This window comes from Trachypithecus francoisi, unplaced genomic scaffold (assembly GCF_009764315.1).
Source record: "Trachypithecus francoisi isolate TF-2019V2 unplaced genomic scaffold, Tfra_2.0 Lachesis_group10, whole genome shotgun sequence".
Classification (NCBI taxonomy): domain Eukaryota; kingdom Metazoa; phylum Chordata; class Mammalia; order Primates; family Cercopithecidae; genus Trachypithecus; species Trachypithecus francoisi.
Genome location: NW_022681455.1, coordinates 46599094 through 46620409, shown reverse-complemented (window position 1 = coordinate 46620409; position 21316 = coordinate 46599094). Strand labels below are relative to the sequence as shown.

At 37.3% G+C, this 21316-nt stretch overlaps 1 protein-coding gene across 2 annotated transcripts in view; it reads left to right on the top strand.

The window, feature by feature from the left end:
• The window catches only part of RCAN2 (regulator of calcineurin 2), a 259974-nt gene that overhangs the window by 24366 nt on the left and 214292 nt on the right, over positions 1 to 21316 (top strand). For both annotated transcript variants that reach the window (XM_033217380.1, XM_033217379.1), the window contains exon 2: positions 12078 to 12304. In XM_033217380.1, coding sequence (XP_033073271.1) covers positions 12080 to 12304 — 225 coding nt within the window. In that variant the 5' untranslated portion in view covers positions 12078 to 12079. The remainder of the gene's footprint in view (positions 1 to 12077; positions 12305 to 21316) is intronic.

Sequence of the window (21316 nt, the reverse complement as noted above, 5' to 3'; positions counted from 1 at the left end):
AGTCTGGGGGTATTACATTCCATTTGTCTCGCCAGCACGGCAGATCAGGAGCCATGCTGGGAGCCAGCATTATAGGAAGAAGCAAGTATGCTCAACATATGGAAGGAGATGTAAAAATGTCAATAAATGGGTTTGCTTTGCCAAATGTTGTAAATAACAACACATGTGCAGACGGGAGGACAGAAAGGAGGAGCTGGGCAGCCCTCCCAGGATGGGGGCTGCTTTGCTGGCGTTGGAGCGGCTGCAGTGGTGTTGGACCTCACTGTGAAGTACCCTGGAGACTCTGGTAAGCCCTGACAGCGTTTTTATCTAAGTTGGAAAATGGTGATTAAAGAAAAGAGAAGGGTAAGTAAGACTATAAGATTGAAGCAGAGAATTTGTATTAGGAAGCTAAGTACTTCAGGTCCCGTTTTAGTTGAAGATGACCTGATAAAACTGAAAGGTTTAGAACAGTGGTCCATATTCTTATCCTAAACTCAAGTCAAACTCTGGGCCTAACACAAATATTGCCTTTCTTGGAAAGTAAAACAATTAAGGGAGAACAGATTAAGTAAAGATGCAATTGGCAGTTAGATTAACTTGTGTAAGCAATTATAGCAAATGCTAATATTTCATGAGTGATTATAGCTGCTGGGCCCTGGGCTAAATTCTTTACTAGGATTATCTCATTTGGACCTCTCAATAGTCCCAATTTATAGCTGTGGAGACTGAGGCCTAGAGAGCAGAACTAACTTGCATAAAATCATGAAGTAAAATTGTTGTAGAAAGAGGATTCAGACTCCAGGGCCAGCCACTACTGTCAGTCCATCTTCTCCTAATTGATAATCACGAATGCTGAGGAGCTGGGATTTCAGTCTGGGTCTGTCTGACTTCAGTGTTCTTCCACTTTTCACTGTGGAAGCACAATCTCTTCTGAAGAGCTGAAAAACAGAGTACCCACCAGAATTTTTGAGATTTTGGAATAGGTGAGAGGGAGAAGAATGGTAAGATGTGTAACGTTTAATCCAAGGCACAACCCAATGAAGTAGGTACTACTGTGGTTCCCACATTGCATACAGTGCCCAGAGATGTTCAGTAACATGTCCAAGGTCACACAGCTAGAAAGTGGCAGTGCCAAAGTTCAAGACCAACTTCAACGTTCACACTTAACCAACTGTGCTCCTTCTGTACATGTAAAAAGACCCATGACTCTAGGAAAGAGAGGAAGAGCTCCTGTGTCATATGAGACAGAAGGTTGCTCTGCTGAGAACTTAAGATGATTAACACTTATAATAGTTAACACTTATTGAACACTCACGGTGCGTCCCAGTCATTGTTCTAAGTGCCTTACGTGCATTAGGTATTAAATCTTCAACACAGCACTATAAAACGCATATACTCCTGTCATCTTTACAGATGAGGAAACAACACAGAGATTAAGTGATTTGTCCAAGGTCACACAGCCAGTGAGTTGGACAGCTGAAAGTCAAATTCAGAGTTCTTTGAATTCCATTCAATTCAAGAAATGTCAGAAGTTACCTTCCAAGTGCAAGATCCTGTTTAGTAGCTACAAGAGTTATGCAGATAGGTAAGATACAGCACCTGTGCTCAACATTGGGTGGAAGATAAGAATAAGTAAGGGCAAAGAGAGGCAAAACAAAGTAAGTGTCCCGAGAGGTGCAAGCGCAGGACAATAGCAGTCAGAGACAGGGGAATCTTACCTAGTACAGGCTGGACTCAGAGCGGGGTATGAAGACAGTGACCCCAGACGTGACTTTGAAGATGAGTGGAATGTTGATAGGGGGGAATGGGGGATAGCAGGAGAAAATCTTAAGGAAAGCTTGAGGAAATTGGTCAAAGCTACACAGCTATTTAATATTTATAAGTTTGTTACAGATAAAGCCCTTAGGACAAAGTAAGCATTCAATGATTGTCGCTGCTTCTGCTGCTATTGTTATGGACTGAGCTGGAACTTGATGCTGAGACTTGTGATTTTTTTCACCGTTGATGAGGCAGTTGATAAGTCTAGATAGGAAGTCTGTCATCTTGTGGCTGTCCTGGTTTGCTGGGCTGAAGTGCTTTTTTATTTAATTTGATAGGTCCTGGGGAGTTATGGAAGATTTTTAATGTGGAAATAACATGAATATTTAGCTGTATTGTGGGAAAAATAGCATACTGTCTGCTGGGTACTGAGATAGGGATTTTTCTTCCCCCTACCTTTCCTCCTTGTGTTGAAAAGACTTACTTTCAAGCTCTTCATTACCTGCTAATGTTGTGGAGGGGAGTGTGACCTGCCTCCTTGGACTTCTAGTGAGTTCTGTCCAGCTCTTCACTCCCCAGGCAGCCTTCTAGTCCATCTTTTCTGAATAACTCAACCCTTCTTGACTGGATTTTTCTCGAAGCTGCAGTATCTCTCACTCCCTGCTTTCTTTCCTTTTCATTCTATCTCTCTCCAGCACTCCATGCCCCATCTGAAGGCCAAAGGTGAAAGATGACAGGAGACATCTTACTTTGGCTACTATAGCAATATTCTTGTGCTTTGCTGCCCACTTTTGAAGTGTTGCCCTCCTGTGAAAAGTTATTTTGCATAACATTGCTTTGCTCTTCCAGAGACTTTGGGCTTTCTTTAAACTTCTTCTAAGCAATCATGAGAGGATGGTCTTCTGTCTCCAGGTGGGGCGTCTGAACACATCTTCCCCAGTGGTGCAAGCATTCTCTACTGTATACAGAGCCACTCGTTCCCTGTTCACTTTTTTGTTTCTAAGAAAAATGCAGTCAGAGATGATGAATCTTCAATTATATTATATAAGCCCTGGTTTGAGCCATCGATTTACAAATGGCTCAGCTGTACATTTTCAAAATTTAAAGTGCTATTGAAATTAACCTATAAAATTTCTAGGCTACTCCCCATTTATGAAGGCTGTGTTTGTTATCTTCACTTGATCCCAGAGATCCTCTCTCCAACCTTTTCCCTCTGCACTGCACCCTGTGGCCCAGAGCCTGACCTATGTATTCCACCTCCATGGCCCCCTTGCCCTCTGATTTCCAGGTGGGTTTGACCAATGAGAGGTACCAGCAGGACACCAGAGAAAGAGAGCAAGTTGGGGATATTTATTTCTCTGGCACTCTCTTTGTGGTGCTACTGTGGATTGACCACATCCCGCAGTGGAAGATGTGTCAAGGGGGCATCTCCACACAGCCCTCTGTTCTCTCCAGAATATCTTCAGGTTCTGGAAACCCCTCCCCTCCTCTCACCTCTTCAAGTCTGGGGAGAGTGCTAGACCAGGGTTTTGTACTATCTGTCGTGGTTTTCCTATACCCTGCCCATGCCTGTAAATAGTCCCTTCGTTGTATTCTTTTCAAATTATCCAATTTGAACATGCTGTCTGTTTCCTGCTGAGACCTTGACTAATACAATGTCCAAAACTCTTTTGCTTTGTGTGAGTGCTCCAATATTGCTTGTTTTGTTTAACAAATCTGTAATTCACTGTAACTCATTCTTTGTAGACACAGGTTTTTCTGTCTTGAAGAACAACTTTCTCACCCTCATACCTCATAAAAGATGATGTTTCCTCTGACCCTGTTCTTTTGCGGGAAACTTGTTTGAAATACCTTTTCCTAATGATGTTATTAGGTTTGTGGGAATGGAATACAAATGCCCTATTTGCTTGTCCCATCTAACCTTGGGTAAATTTGAGGGTCTTCCTCCCCTTTTTATTATGTTCATTGAAAGAATATGCAAGTGCTGCAAATTTTGTGAGACCATGGGCATTAAAATCCCACAGGTGTACACATCTGGTGCAAAAGGAGATGCTGGAAACAACTTGCTTTTTTTTTTTAACACTCCATAAAAATTCATAAGCTGCTGCTTCCACAGGGAATTGAATTAATTGAATTATTGCCCATTGGGAGCTTAAGGTGGAACAGTGGCTCCAGAAGATGTCCTGAAGAGAACCATAAATGAGGAATGTGGATGATTTCCTTTGAAAACTGTGAGTTGGAAACTGCATGTTCCTGATTCTTTCAAGACTGATCCCAAATGATATCAAGAATAGCATGAGGTTCACATAGCTCAGCAGGTGTGAAATTCTGCAGCTGAATTAAATAGGTTCCATTATATTTCAGAAAGAGTTCTAATGGGTTTCTATGGAGCACAGCCTAAGAATATCATGTCTCTCCTTTGTATCTCAGGATGGCTGGCTTGGTTTATTGTTACTAATATTATACTTCAATCTCCCTGTAAAATGGACAAAAATGAGCAAAAGGCCTATCTTATCCCTAGGAGGATCTAGATATTAAAACACCAAAAGGGGAAGTCAAAAAGATCCCACTTACAAGGCCAGACCAAAAATGAATGCTGAGGATATAATTTAATTGTAAATTTAATATTCTTATTATTCATATAAATATTTTCTTCTAATGAGCTCATTTTGTCCTGGATATTATTGAGGAATCATTTGGTTTTAGAGATGAAGGGATATTAAACACTGCAAAACTTTAGGTTTCTATTCTTTAAAAATCTGAACTGGGCTCATTTAAGCTTACATTCAGTTGAAAAATAGCTATAGATATTTCTTTTCTATTACTTATTAATGCAACATTGTATTCCCAGTTTTTGTTATTAATATTTAAGCTGACATTGTTATCTTTAAGTTCTTGCAAACTAACAAATCTCCCATCATTCATTTACTTGTTTTTCAATCAAAACTGAATTTGAAGTCAGAATGAATCATTCGTTAATCTTTTCCATGTATTCTATTTCCTTATTTATCCTCCTTAGCTGGCCATGACATGGAATCAAGGCATATTTTTTTATTTGTTGCCCTTATTGCAAAAGTTTTGTATTTCTGTCCTTAATTTTAGAAGCAGTTGAGGTGAATCTTTAACATTCTTTTTGTCTAAGAAAAAACAAATTTAAACTTAAGTTGCTTTTTGTATGTCTTGCTTATTTTTATCCTTTTATGGATCATTTTCTATTGAAAAATTCTTGCTTTTTAGTTTGAGTCACCTGGAAGAGAAAAAATATAGACAGGTTATTTATGAGCATCCAAATTTAACATTTAAACTCTAGAGAAAGCTTTTGTTAAAGGCTATATGTTCGCCTTTCTTGAGCATGTTTAATCCCAGAGATAAACAGATGTCTCTTTTCTTATGTACTTTTTTCCAATCATGGTAAGATAAAAATCTGAAATTGAGGAAAATCCTTAAAGGAAATGTCAGGCAATCATCACCCTGTTCCTTGAATTCCCTGTTTGACATTCTGCTAAATGAATGGCACCTGCTCAATGAAACTTACTCACTGAATATCACCACTACAAGGAGTTCACTAAGACATAAGGCAGGACATACTGTTCTAACCCAAATTGTTAAAAGATCCGTGGCTCCTTGTGTAAAATTAAACTCTTTCTCCCTGGTTTGACTTCTGCTTTTGTATACAAAAATTGTATTTGCTGTTTCAGAATTTGAAGGCAACTGGGCTTTAACTCAAACCTTATTTTCTATGCTGCTTGTGCTTTTTCTTACCATACACCTGTCTCTTAGATAACATAACTTGACTGAATAGTTTCCTTTGAAAGACTTTCAGTGTTTCTGTAGTGGCAGTACCCAGAATTGGCCATGATCTCTCCAGGTTGCCGAGACTCTAGATGAGATTATCACCACCCAACCCCTTCTGGTCACGCATCACAATACTGACTGATTTTACTTGATGGTAAAGCTAGTATAAGCATCTCCATGAATGTTTATCATTTTTCTATGGCTCCCAAGTTGTTCTCATGGACTTACTTGTGGTTAACTTCCCTCTCATTTTATATTTAAAGGCTTTCTAGACCAGAATTCCTATGGGCAAATGCATGGCTCTGCACTCTCATGAGTTATACCCAATTCCTAGAAAAGTAGATTTTTTTAGAATTCTGCAGTTAAGACATCTGAATCTCATGCACGTTGATAACTCTGTGACAATAATGATATCCAGCAGAACCAGATGTCTTCTAAAGGTCTCTTCCCCTGGGTTTAATCATACGTATAAACATTTGTCAGGAAAGAAATTAGACAGTTTTGGAAAGATTAATTCCTTGTGTAGAAAGCCAGTAATGTCTCTAACATCCAAATTTATCGGGCGAAAGGAAATTTTTTCACTTATTCATACAACAAACATTTATTAAATGGCTACTTCTGTGTAACAGATGTTGAACAGATATCTTCATGTTTTAGGTGGCTAGTCTTTAAGGTAGGAAACATATTGTCTTTATTTTAGGTCTTTTAATATTTAATTAATAAGTGCTATCAGGTTATTTGAAAATCTTAGATGAAAATTATTTTCACGTTTGCGAAATAATGAAATGGTCACAAACCCTCTTTTCTCCAGGCTTCCTTCTTCGTTAAAATGAGTCAAATGACATTGCCTATGTCTTCATTGCCATTAACTTTCTAACATTTAAATAAACTGTCATCTTGTTGTTGGTGATGTTTTCTCGCGGGAAAAGGTTGGTTGTTTTTTGTTTTAATTAATTTATTTTGCCTTACAAATATCTCTTCCTCCTAATGGGGTCTTCATCCAAACTCATACCAGATATTCAGGCTGCACTGGTGCTTGTTTCTCATTGTAATGATATGGACTTTACCCTCATGGACATACACTGGAGGTTTGAAACTCTACACACTTAACAGTAGAAAATGATGGCCACTTCTGAAGTGCCAACTTCCTCTGCCATTGGCTTGCTCTTGATAAGCCTAACAATAGTAATAAATAGCTTTCATTCACATGTTATTGGTGGAGGGGGGTCTTCAAAAGACTTTCATGTAGATCTGTAAGGTAGACAAGGCCATGTTCCTTCTCCATTCTGCTGTCAAGAAAGTCACAGCTGGCCGGGCATGGTGGCTCATGCCTGTAATCTCAACACTTTGGGAGGCCGAGACAGGCTCATCACCTGAGGTCAGGAGTTCAAGATCAGGCTGATCAACATGGAGAAACCCCTTCTCTGCTAAAAATACATTAGCTGGGCATGGTGGCGCATGCCTGTAATCTCAGCTACTCAGGAAGTTGAGGCAGGAGAATCACTTGAACCCGGGAGGCGGAGGTTGCAGTGAGCCGAGATCGCACCATTGCCCTCCAGTCTGGGCAACAAAAGTGAAACTCTGTCTCAAAGAAAATAAAAAATAAAAAGAAAGCCACAACCCAGAAGGCCCCCTATTTACAGCTTGAGACGGGCGTGAAGGTATTCCCTTGGGGCTCCTTCCAGTATTTCATAAAGATGTCTCTTCTCTTTAAAGAAGTTTTGAGATTCTCCCATGAGAAGATTTATATTTTAATAGTGGATAGTGGTTTTTCATTTTTCTTTTCCACATGGGTATGGTGATGGAAACTTAACGCTTTCCAAATGTTAAACAACAGAAGAGTGGTTAAATTATGACAGATTCATACACTGGGATACAATGTGGCTATTAAAATTATTGTTTTGAGGAATATATAATCACACAGGGAACTGCTCTTGATTATATCAGTGTTGCAGGAAAGGAGTGGTCCACTAAACAGCAGGATCCCCATTTTGTTTAAAAATTTTACATGTAAAAAAAACACTGGAATGAATTATACCAAAATGTTAGCAGGAGTTTTCTCTGGATAGTAGGATTCTGGTTTACTTTTATTTTCTTCTTTATAGCTTTTTGAATTTTCCAGTTTTTCCTCAGTTGACTCATATAATTAAAAAACATAAATGTTATTTTTGCTGTTCTCCACAGATTATTAAATTTTAGCTGGAGGAATCCTTTGAGTCTTGCTCTTTTTGAGTGATTCTTGCCATCTTTCATTTGTAAAATTACATTTTGGAATCAAACCTTAAATTGAAATGAGAGGATTGTTTTCATTATTAGTGTAGACATTTGAAATAGTATATCATTAGTGTAGACATTTTAAGTTGGCCATTATAACCCACTTGCTGGTCTGTTATTTCCAAAAAGTGACTCTTTTTTATATAATTCATTAATTCAGCCAAGCATTATTTTGAGGGCTTGCTATATTTGCCTGTAGATACATGGATGGAGACAACCCAGCCTCTGCTTTCAGGAAATACCAGTCTGGGTTGAGATACACGCTAGTAAAGCAGTAATCACAACCGTCGTTACATTGGAGGACGATTTCATGAGAAAAGGCTGTGCAGGGTGCTCAGGGAGCTCTGAGAAAGAACACCACATTCATCCCAGCCTGGGTGAGGTTGGAAAGCCCTCCCAGAAAATGGCCTCCTAGCTGAAGGAAGCTCTTCTCCTTTGGATGGCCAACCCATGTCAATCTTGGTAGACAATCGTTGCTTCAAAGGTTTCTTACAATGATTAAGAGTTTGATATTAATTTAAAAAGACAAACCAGGCTGGGCACAGTGGCTGACATCTGTAATCCCAGCACTTTGTGAGACTGAAATGGGAGGACTATTTACTAGGCTAGGAGTTGGAGACCAGTCTGGGCAACATAGCAAGATCTCATCTCTACAAAAAATAAAAACAAAAGGAACCAGGCATGGTGGCGCATGCCTGTAGTCCCAGCCACTCATGAGGCTGAGGTGGGAGGCTCACTTTGGACCCAGGAGTTGGAGGTTGCAGTGAGTTATGGTTGTGCTGCTGCACTCCAGCTTGGGCAACAGAGCAAGAGCCTCTCTGAAAAAGTGGAAAAAAAAGAAGAGGAAACAAAGACAAACCAGTTAACTTGGGCTGTGGGACCTTTATATTTCTTTATTGGGAAGTTCTCTTAATCTTCAGAATTTCTCTTTCTGTTTATTTGGGCAATACTAAAGCATAATTGCCTTACTCTGAAATTATCACAATGATGTGTTTTTACTGCATAATTCATGCAGTAAAAATTGCAAAACTGTATTACAGTATTGCAATACTGCATATTACGTATTCTTTTATGTAGTGGTTAATACTGATTTTGATCACGTCTTCCACTCCTGTTTCATTCTCCTGCCTCCCCTTACTCTGCAGAAGGAGGCAGTTTGATGTTTTTTTGTTGTTCTTTTACAAGGATAAACTGAGTTCCAGAATGATCACTTGGCTTCTCCAAATTATGGGATGAGTTAGTAATGAAACTAGAAAGAGAAATTAGAATTTCTTTGTTCAGAGCTCTGACTTCTAAAGTATTTCTCCATGTAAGTAAAGTAGGTTGTTTGCCAAAAATTTATTCACCCTTTAAATCTTTACTGAAAGTAATGAGCTTAAAATAAAGTCTCATGAAGATAATATTGTTACAGCTTAGGATAGAAATTAAGGCTATTTGAGTAGGTTAAAATGTATCCTGAGTGAAGCTTAAAATTTGTCTATTTAATTAATTTGTTCGGCAATGGGTTTTAGATTTTTTTGGAAACACAATAATTGAAACATTCTTACAACACATCTAAGTGTTTTATGATGTTTTGATTCACTTAAAATATTTTAAATAAGAGGGATGAGATTAAAAATAAAATCAGAATTGACACAGTATCTATTTGTATGCTACTGAATGATTATGATTTCATTATCAAAAGAGTTTCCTGGCTGGGTTCGGTGGCTCATACCTGTAATCCCAACACTTTGGGAGGCCAAGGCGGATGGATCACCTGAGGTCAGGAGTTCGAGACCAGCCTGGCCAACATGGCAAAACCCTGTGTCTACTAAAAGTACAAAAACTAACCAGGTGTGGTAGCACGCGCTTGTAATCTCAGCTACTCGGGAGGCCCAGGCTTTGGCAGGAGAATCACTTGAACCCAGGAGGTGGAAGTTGCAGCGAGCCAAGATTGCACCATTGTGCTCCAGCCTGGGCAACAAGAGCGAAACTCCATCACACACACACACACACACACACACAGAGTTTTCCTATAAACTATTAATGAAAATACTACTGTTTGCTGCTGTTTCAATGATGCTTTTAGTAAATATTTTTACTATTAAAATAATTGATACTCTAATAAATGATGTTCATTAGGTGTTTTATGTTAAAATACTCAAGGAACAGTATAAATAAATATGAAAGAAAATGCATGCACATGTTTCATTGAAGGTGCTAGCAGTTGAATTCCCTTTATATTAATGTTATTACATGTTTTTCCTTCTAGTTAAAAATGTTCATCTATTTTAGATTATTTAATAAAATATATCATATTTTTATTTAAAATAAGTATTTTGTTGATTTAAATATAGAAAATGTTGCACTAATTGGAGTTTGAAGAACTTTGTAGTACAATAATTGTTTTATTATATTTTATATAGAAATTTTTATTTACTACAATTTTGGCGATTTGATTTTAGAGATATCACCTCATACTATTTAATTTTTGGCTCCTACTTCAACCGGGCTTAAGATTTTATATGTAGGCCGGGCGCGGTGGCTCAAGCCTGTAATCCCAGCACTTTGGGAGGCCGAGACGGGCGGATCACGAGGTCAGGAGATCGAGACCATACTGGCTAACACGGTGAAACCCCATCTCTACTAAAAATACAAAAACTAGCCGGGCGAAGTGGCGGGCGCCTGTAGTCCCAGCTACTCGGGAGGCTGAGGCAGGAGAATGGCGTGAACCCGGGAGGCGGAGCTTGCAGTGAGCTGAGATCCGGCCACTGCACTCCAGTCCGGGCGACAGAGCGAGACTCCGCCTCAAAAAAAAAAAAAAAAAAAAAAAAAAAAAAAAAAAAAAAAAAAAAAAAAAAAAAGATTTTATATGTAATGCATTATTGCCAGAAAATGCTGCTTATCAACTCTCACTGGGGCTTTTCTAGGGAAAATGAAAATAAAAAACATAACCATCACTATGAGGTTCAAGGGTTTATTTCAGAGTTCAAGAGAGATATAAGCAGAAACTGATATTTTGTCTGGGGATCTAGAATTTGTATCTAACTAAACTTCATGAGAGCAGAGTGATGTTCAGTGGTACCCACTGTCCTTTGCTCTGAGTATCTGTGATGATGGGATTGAAGAACATAGAGCTTCCTGAAGATGATTCAGTAGCCATGTCATAATTTTCAGCCAGTGTTACTTGCGTAGCCATGGGCAAGTTATTTCACTTTCTGAGCCTCTTAATTATTGAGCTTTGAGCAGAATAGTATAACAGGCATGAAAATAGGTACAAAAGAAGAACGTAGATCCCATCCTTGGACTCTTTGGGGATACTGACCTAATCCACTAAATTATATACCAGTATCAAAAAATGGAAAAACTCTGCAGTTAGGCAAACTACAAATATAAGGGGTGAGAAAATAACAGAAGGGTTAAACACAGGTAGGTGAAATCAATACTGGAAAGCTTTAGGGGGCAAGGAGGGAGGGGGACCTATGCACCACGGATTGGCCAAGCTAATGCTGGTGTTTTAGGATCTGGACCTGGTTCACAAATGACTTGAAGTAATTATCTTAGAAGAGGAAATATGTGTGTGTGTGTGTGTGTGTGCGCGCGCGCGCACGCACGCACGCTTACTCTCAATGTGGATTAACTATTACCTATTAGAGTTATCATGATCAGGATTCAGGTGCTGATGAAGTAGATAGTACTTCCTTAAATATAGGCTTCTACTTATTTTGATCTGCTTCATTCCTGTGGCATAGGAGAGTAAGCTCTGGCGCCAGTTTCCCTGAGTTTGAATCCTAGCCCTGCCATATTGTCAGTGGTCTTGTAAAAGTTACTTAATTACTTTGTTCCTCTGTTTTCCCATCTGTAAGACGGGGATAATATTGATACCAACCTTATAGACTATTGTAGAGATTAAATAGGATAGTTAATGTATGTAATTGATGTTCTAAATGCATATAAATCATTTAGAATAGTGCCTGGAACTCAATACATGATAGGCATTAGTAGTAGTGGTGGTGGTGGTGATCTCCATTTCCTACACCTGCTTGTTTGTCTTAAAAAACCATAGTACTGACTCAGTTCTTGCCCCAAAGCAGAGCTGTATGGGAAATTCTGATTCACGGATCAAGGGAACCATGCGAACTCACAGATCTTCTCCCTTCCAGTATCCCCTGCCTCTCCTCCTAATTGTACTCTACTGTTCTGCCCCTGACAATCCAAAACTGTGACCCGAAAACGGAGTTTTAAGGAATTTGTTCTTCAGTAACACATGCTCGTCTTTGTATCCCCAGGAATGAGGGGAGAATCATACTTCATCGGAATGAGGAGCCCGGGACAGCAGGGACACATCCCTGAAGATGGAGGACTTTTCTTACTGTGTTGCATAGACAGGGACTGGGCTGTCACTCGTTGTTTTGCAGAAGAAGCCTTTCAAGCAATCACTGACTTCAATGACCTCCCCAACTCGTTGTTTGCGTGCAATGTTCACCAGTCAGTATTTGAAGGAGAAGACAGCAAGGTAAGATGCCTTTTTCTGTTCCTGAAACATGGAGAGATGTGGCATTATCTCAAAGTAATCCTGTTGTTCATTTGTGGTTGGTGTTTTGAAGGTTTTGAAAATGTTTACTTGGCTCTATTTTTGGCATGTGTACCAGGATAAGAAAATCCCGTTCTATTATCAACTAACTTTAGAGGTACATCTGACAGGTTTGTAGATGAAAATATGTTGAATCAAATTGAGTCCTCTGTGACTCATAGGTCTGTCTAGCAAAACAAGTGGTGTTAATGTGGATGGTAGGAAATGCCCCTTAAGCTAGGAAGCAGATGTCTTAAACTCCTAAACGTTTCCTTTTCCCCTTCTCTGCCATAAATATAATTTGCCTTTCTCAAAACAGTATAAACTCCATTTTACCTCCAACCTTCCTGCAGCTTGATGAATGTTCTAAAAAAGGCTTCTTAAACTGTGAGCCAAGTCTCACAGTAGATATTAGAGAAGGTAAGTTGGTTGGCATCTGAGTCCTTCTTTGTTCACTGATACCATGGTGGTATTGCCATGTGTGTGTTGTAAGAATTTGAATGAAGCAGTAACTCCTCAATTTGAAATGATTGGGGAATGAGGTTTTCTATGTATTAACATTTTCCATCTTCCCATTTTAAGAAACAGACTTAACTTAGTGTAAATGTTTTTGGCAATCACAGTAAATATTCCATTTGGAGACCTTTCCAAAGTTTATTTCAGATTTCTCTGACCTTTAAATGGGGTATCTAAATGTATTAAACCTTCCCTTGTGGATGTAGATTCTTAGTTATAAAAGCCACTATTATACTACTGAAACATGACAAAATATTTTGGATAAAGGGCCTTTTTTTCTTTTTTTTTTTGTTTTGTTTTGTTTGAGACAGATTCTCCCTCTGTCGCCCAGGCTGGAGTGCAGTGGCCTGATCTTGGCGCACTGCAAGCTCCGCCTCCTGGGTTCAGGCCTTTCTCCTGCCTCAGCCTCCCCAGTGGCTGAGACTACAGGCGCCGCCACCACGCCCAGCTAATTTTTTGTATTTTTAGTAGAGACGGGTTTCATCATGTTAGCAAGGATGGTCTTGATCTCCTGACCTCGTGATCCGCCCACCTCCGCCTCTCAAAGTGCTGGGATTACGGGCGTGAGCCACTGCGCCCAGCCGGGCCTTTTTGTTTTTCTAAACTAAAGTATATGACTCTCTGTGAGATATAAGAGTAGGCTTTATGATTGCTGTTTCACAAGCTTTTGGTCTTTGTGCCCATTGCTGAAGTCTGTGTCTGGCACAATTACTGGAAGTCTGATTTATGGATATGATTGATTTTGTAGACAATCCTGATAGCCACAGAGAAAACCATCCAAGAGGATTAGGAGTTATTTTAAGCCATTTAAAGATATTTTTATAATGATATCAGTTTGGAGTTGAACTGTTGAAATTATGGGCTGAAAATAGCTTGAAATGCAAGGAATTATATATAATTAGAATCTCTAGTGCAATGATCATCAGACTATTTAAAGTAAGAAAGTGGCACATGCCAATTTCTTCTTTGAAAGAAACTGGGAATTTTTTTCTTGGATTATAACCAGATTATCACAAATGATAATTTACTCAGGGCAAGTAGTTTCCTCTGAAATATACCTGCCATAAACTGTAAAGCAATAGTCTATGTATTCTCATTATATCATCAATTTCTGTAAATATCACAATTAGAAGGATTTTCCTTAGAGATTTAATTGGGGTTTTGATTCTTTCCTTTTAAAATACTTCCCAGTAGATTGAAACTATGAGACCTAGGAAGGTGCTAATCTCATTTAGCAGTGCTGCTCAAGAATGGCTGATTAACTGAATTAGAACTGAGGACATAGAAGGACAAGGGCTGGTGAGGGGAGTTCATGAGAGTCTGCACACATCTATTTTGATATTCTGATTTGTGACTGAATAGTGGATTACAAGATTTTCTCATCTAATGTGTATATGAAGTTTGTGCATAGCAGTTTGAGAAATAGTATTTGGTTTTAGGATGACCTTGATAAAATTTTGAGGCAAAATAAACAAGAATATAGTTAATCACACTCAGTTTCAAATGATTTAGATCACAATTTTACAACCATGGAGGTGAATTTTATAATTGGCCAAAGTCTATGTAATTCAGCTTACTAAATCAGAAAGTCTTCTACCTGGGGGAGATTTTTTTATTTTACTCTTCCTTTTGTGGACAGTCTTTAGGATGCCAAATAATCTGATATGGATTTAGTTTTGATTGAATTATATCTATATGGTTGAAGGTGACAAAACAAGATAATCAGATACCAGATAAGTTGACACTAGCCAGAAGGCATGATCCCTGGGACTCCAGAAAAAAAAGTGGAGAGTATTGTGGCATCTCATTTTCACTGCCATATTTTTCTTCCAGACCCAGAAATTCATATTGCTTTCCTTTAACCTCCTTTTAAACTATTATAATAAAATCACTTATTTTAAGACATTAAGTATCATACTCCATTCTGTCAGAATATTCTTTCCACAAGGTTTAGATTTCGTGAATCTGAGCCATCAAGTCTGAAGATGGGTACTTTTCCCAAAGGGTGGACATTTTAGGCACTGTGATAAGTTGGTGGGGAGATATTTTTAGGCAGGGGTAAAAGAAGCAAAAAGCATTTCCAGTACTCCTTGTATTTGCCTATGGGCAAGGCTGGCCATGGTAATTGTTTTTATATTTGGCTTTGGGAAGATGTATTCAGCAGCCTGGAATTATAGCAGTGGGTGGAGACATCAGAAATGATGCTTAGCCTTCATTTCCAAGGTTTAGGAGGGTAGGTGGTTTCATATGTAATTTGTTTTGGCAGAGTCCTTTCTTTTTTGGCAAAGCCTGCTTCTGAAATCCTTGTGTCTTGATATTGACGGATTTGGGTTTAGCCTTTGTCCTACAATTATTATAAAGTATATATTTAACTTCCATAGTTGGGTAGGAATTAAATCTTTTGCTTTCTGTCACAAATGAGTCTTGCAGCATTCTCTTCTCTATTTTCCCACGTCTGAGATACCTTTTTGTTTTTGAGGAAATTTATGGGGTACTAAATGGAACTTCTCGTAATATAGGTAACAGCACAGGATATGATCTGGATCTGTTTATTTCTGTATCACTTTGTTCTATTCAAAGTGATAAATATTCTGATATGCTCATTTCTGTTGTCCTATTTACATTCTAAGTTCTGACACCTAAAGCACATGTTAAAAAACAGCTTTGTGTTGTCCGTAATGTTCATTCCAATTTTCAGTTAGGTAGAATTCTGTGAGATTGTATTTTGATTTGATGCTTTTGCAATGAGTGAGCACATACTTCATTGAGGCTTGTTGTGGTCCAGATGGTTGAGATTTGTTTATATAACACAAAGGAGAACTGGAGCTGGAGGAAATTGGCATCTGAAACCAATAAATGCAGATTGCTGTTTGCGTGCTACAGCTTGAAGTATAAATATTTTTGTATGAAACACATTTAAAACTGTGATCTTCACAGTATCCAACACCTGAAAATTACTAGGGTACATTTCCCTTCAGAGCGCTCCCCTGGGTTCATCTTTTGGGATCCAGCTGGGCTGCAGAAGTCATCTTGAGGAAGGTGAGGCTGGGAAGGTTGTCCTTTGAGCAGCCTTGTGTCTGTGCTAAAGACAGATAAGGGTCTGCTGGGTTGGATGTTGGAATGCACTGCTTGCTAAAGGGGAACAGTGAAGCAATGACTATGAAATGTTTAGCCGAATTCAACTGAATAAGGAGAAACTGGAAAGGTGACTTTTTAAAAAAATTATTATACTTTAAGTTCTGGAATACATGTGCAGAACATGCAGGTTTGTTACATAGGTACACATGTGCCATGATGGTTTGCTGCACCCTTCAACCCGTCACCTACATTAGATATTTCTCTAAAATATGAATTTATTCAGTTTATTAATAATTATAACAGCAGCAGCAAATACCTATATAGCATTTGGCATGGTGCCAGGTGCTTTACATGAGCCCTTTACTTGTCATGACAACCCTATGAGGGTAGTATCTTTCTGTAACTCTACTTCCTGGGTGCATGTCAGGATTGTATTCCCTGCACCCTACTGGCTGTTTCTGCCCGATGTGTAAGCAGAAGTGACTTGTGTCATTTCTAGGCCAAGAATTTAATGTACCAATCCTGAAGAATGTTCCTTTTGCTCTGTTAGGGAAACTGGCATTGTGCCAAGTAGTGCTGGCTTAGGCAGTTTGGGTCCTGGAGTAAGGACAGTGATGATATAGGGTAGAATCCTAGCTAACCTATGATGAACATGTAATGCAACAAGAAAAATAAATAAGAACTTTTGTTGGTTCAGGCCACTGGATTTTGGAGTTTGTTATTATAGTATAAATTAATCCATCTAGATTGATATAATAAGTATCATTATCCCTATTTTTCAGGAGAGGACACTAGAGAGCAGAGACTTTGCCCATGGTCTAAGGTAGTAGTGGCCAAGGCAGGATTCAAATCTAGGCTGCCAGGCTACAGAGTTCATGCTTTTAAACATTATGTACTACTGCCTCCTGATATACAGATATTTATTGAAAGCAGGTATGATATTTGGCTCTGCGGATGCAATGGTAAACAAGATAGGCTTAAATTTAATTTATGATGTACCAAGAGAGGTCTATTCAAAATAAGCAAACAAATAATAGACATAATAAATGCTGATGGTGATGCCAAAACAAAAGGACATTTAGCATATTTTCAACTACATTCATTCCCTTACACACACAGACGGACATACACACATCACACATGAACATACACAGTTTTTTAAAAATAAGGGGGTAATTCTGCCAACCATTAAAGAGTATGTTCTACTAGAATGGGCATGTGGTGAGAGATCTGGCTCTACTGTTCTCTTAGTCTTTGTGTGTCTTGTAAATAGATCATTGCAATGCATTGCAGGTAGCTAGAGTGATTCTAATATTCAAAGATGTGCATTTTCATTCAGCATATCCACTAAATCTGAACCAATTTCTTCTTCTTTAGTTCAGCTGACAAAACGCTGAGCTAGTCTAACATTGCAGGCGTTATGAGAGCATCCTAAAGGATTTTCAAAGCTAAATCTGATTATTTGTGGTTTTTGCTTTATTCTAGAGGAATTTTAACTAGAGGAACTCTCACTCTAGTTTGTAGGAGAATGTCGATGTTTACTTTAAACTTTACAACTGCAGGTCCACAATCTCTTGTCTATAGTAGTGAAATCTGAAAATTTGAAAACTGAGACTTTTTTTCACAGTCCATTTTGAGACAAAACATCACTTCATTAAAATCTGACCTGAACTGATAAGAAGCTACTTGTAGTGTGACTAGTCAGCTATTTCTCTGTAGAAATATTCCTGCCTTTAATTACTAGGGGCTGCCCCCAGACATTGCTGGGACATTACACAGTATGAACCCTGTGCCCAGTATTACATATCCAAATCCCCCAATTCAGAATGCCAAACATATCACTCTTCAAGAGTTTCAGACAGTAGGTTGTAGATCTATAAAACATAAAAATGAATCTACATTCCATTTTCAAAACGAAGAATGAATTCATCATGGAAATCTGAAATGCCATAAAGTGAACAATTAAATGTATTTTGCCCATAAGATGCTCCTGTCTATTTTCTTAATTTTTAAATAATTTATTTTTAATTGATTAACAAATTATATATACATTTATTGTATACAATGTGATGTTTTGAAATATGTATGCATTATGTAATGACTAATGAGCTAATTAACATATACATTATCTCACATACTTATTACTTCTTTGTGGAGAGAATATATAAAACCTACCTTCCTAGTGATTTTAAAAGTACAATAGATTATTTTTAACTAAAGTCGCCATGTTGTAGAATAGATCTTTTGAACTCATTCCTCCTGTCCAGCTGAAATTTTGTAGCCTTTATTCAACAACTCCCCAGCCCCTGGTAAGTACCATTCTACTCTTGGTTTCTATGTGTCTGACATTTTTATGATTCACATGTAGGTGAGATTATGTAATATTTGTCTTTCTGTACCTGGCTTATTTCACTTAACATACGGTCCTTCATTTTCATCCATGTTGTGCAAAGACAGGATTTCCTTCTTGTTTAAGGCTGACTAGTATTTCATATATACCACATTTTCTTTATCTATTCATCTATTGATGAACACTTAGGTTAAGTCCATATCTTGGCAATTATAAATAATGCTGCAGTGAATGATGGAGAGCAGGTATCTCTTCAACACACCAATTTCATTTTATTTAGATGTATACCCAGTAGTGGGATTGTTGGATCAAATGGTGGTTCTATTTTTAGTTTTTGAAGGAAACTCCATACTGTTTTCCATAATAACTGTACCAATGTAAATTCCCACTAACAATGTGTAATAGTTTCCGTTTCCTGACATCATCACCAACACTTTCACCTTTTTTACATTAGCCGTCCTAACAGGTGTGAGGTGATATTTCATTGTGGTATTAATTTGCATTTCCCTGATCATTAGTAATGTTGAGCACTTTTTAATATACCTATTGGTCATTTGTATGTCTTCTTTTGAGAAATGTCAATTCAGCTCCTTTGCCTATTTTTAAATCAGGTTATTTGTTTTCTTGCTATTGAGGTGTTTGAGTTCCTTATGTATTTTTGGCTGCTACCTCCTTGTCAGATTTACAAATATTTTCTCTCTTTGCAAATATTTTCTCCATTAATTGTTTCCTTTACTGTACAAAAGACTTTTAGTTTAATGTAATCCCATTTATTTTTGCTTTTGTTGGCTGTGCTTTTGTGATCATATCCAAAAAATCATTACCCAGACCAAAGTCAACAATTCTTTTCATACATTTTCTTCTAGTAGTTTTACAGTTTGAAGTCTTATGTAAGTCTATTTCATTTTGAATTTATTTTTGCTTATGGCATGAGCTAAAGTTCTGATTTCATTCTTCTGCATGTGGATATCCAGTTGTCCCAACATTATTTATTAAAGAGACTGTTTTTCTTATTTGTGTGTTCTTGGCACCTTTGTGGAAAATCAATTGACTATAAATGCATGGTTTTATTTCTGGGCTTTCTATTCTGTTCCATTGGTCCATGTGCTGGTTTTTATGTTAGTACCATGATGTTTTGATTACTATAGCTTGGTAGTATATTTTGAAGTCAGCTTTTTTCTTTTTACTCAAGATCGTTTTGGCTATTCAGAGTCCTTTGTGGTTCCATATAAATTTTAGGATTGTTTTTTCTATTTCTGTGAAAAAATGTTATTGGAATTTTGTTAGAGATTGCATTAAATCTATAGATTACTGTCTGTAGTATGAATGTTTTAATTATAGTAATTCTTCTAGCCACTGAAGATGGAATATCTTTTCATTTATTGTGTCTTCTTCAGATTCCTTCATTATGTTTTATAGTTTTCAGTGTACAGGTCTTTCACTTCCTTGGTTAAATTTATTTCTAAGTATTTGATTTTTCTTAGCTTTTGTAATTTGGTTGGTTGTTTTAGTTTCTTTTCCAGGTAGTTCTTTGTTAGTATATAGAAATGTTACTGATTTTTGTATTTTGGTTTTGTATCCTACAACTGTACTGAATTTGTTTATTATTCTAACAGTTGTTTGACAGAGTGTTTAGGGTTTTCTATGTATAAGGTCATGTAATCTGCAGATAGGGACAATTTAACTTCTTCCTTTCCAGTTTGGTTGCCTTTTATTTCTTTCTCTTGCCTAATTGCTTTGGCTAGAATTTACAGTATTATGTTGAATAAAATTGGTGAGAGTGGGCGTCCTTGTCTTGTTCCTAATCTTAGAGGAAAATCTTCCACCTTTTCAATGTTAAGTATGGTGTCAGTTGTGAGTTTGTTATATATGGCCTTTGTTATTTCAAGGTGCATTCCTCTGACAACTAATTTGTTGAGAAATTTTATTATGAAAGAGTGTTGAATTTTGTCAAATGCTTTTTCTGTTTCTATTGAGATGACCATATGTTTTTTATCCTTCATTCTGTTAATGTTGTGTATCACATTTACAGATTTGCATTTCTTGAGTTATTTGTGCTTATCTGTGATAAATCTCACATGATTGTGGTGAACAATCATTTTAATGTGCTGTTGAATTTAGTTTACAGGTATTATGTGGATGCTTTTTGTATCTGTGTTCATTAGGGATACTGGTCTATAATTTTCTTGTCTTTGTGGTATAGTTGTCTGACTTTGGTATCGGGATAATATAGGCTTTGTAAAATACGTTTGGAAGTATTCCTTTTTCAGTTTTTTGGGAAAAGTTTGATAATAATTGGTTTCAGTTCTTTAGATGTTTGTTAAAATTCAGTAATAAAGTGATTGTGTTCTGGGCTTTTCTTTGGTAGGAGACATTTAATTACTGATTTGATCTTTTTACTTGTTATTGGTCTGTTCATGTTTTCTTTTTCTTCATGATTCAGTCTTGGTAGGTTTTATGTCTCTAGGAATTTATCCATTTCTTCTAAGTTATCCAACTGTTGGCATATAATTATTCATAGTAATTTCCTATGATCCTTTGTATTCCTGTGGTATCAGTTCTAATGTCTCCTCTTTCATTTCTGATTTTATGTGAGTCTCTCAGATTTTTTTTTTTATTAATCTAGCTTAAGGGTTGTTGATTTTGTTTATCTTTTTAAAAGGCCAACTCAGTTTTATCGATCATTTCTACTATTTTTCTAGTCTATTTCATTTATTTTTTGATATTTATTATTTCCTTTATTCTACTAACTTTGGGCTTAGTTTGTTCTTTTCTTTTTAATTCCTTGTTGTATGATGTTATGTTTTTTGTTTGAAATCTTCTTTTTCAATGTAGGCATGTATCGCTATAAGTTTTTTTCTTAGATATATTTTGCTGTATCTCATAGTATGCTAGTAGGTTTTAGTATTTTGTGTGTCCATTTGCATTTGTCTCAAGATATTTTTAAATTCTTCTTTGACTTATTGGTTGTTCAGGAGCATCTTGTTAAATTTTTATGTATTTGTAAATTT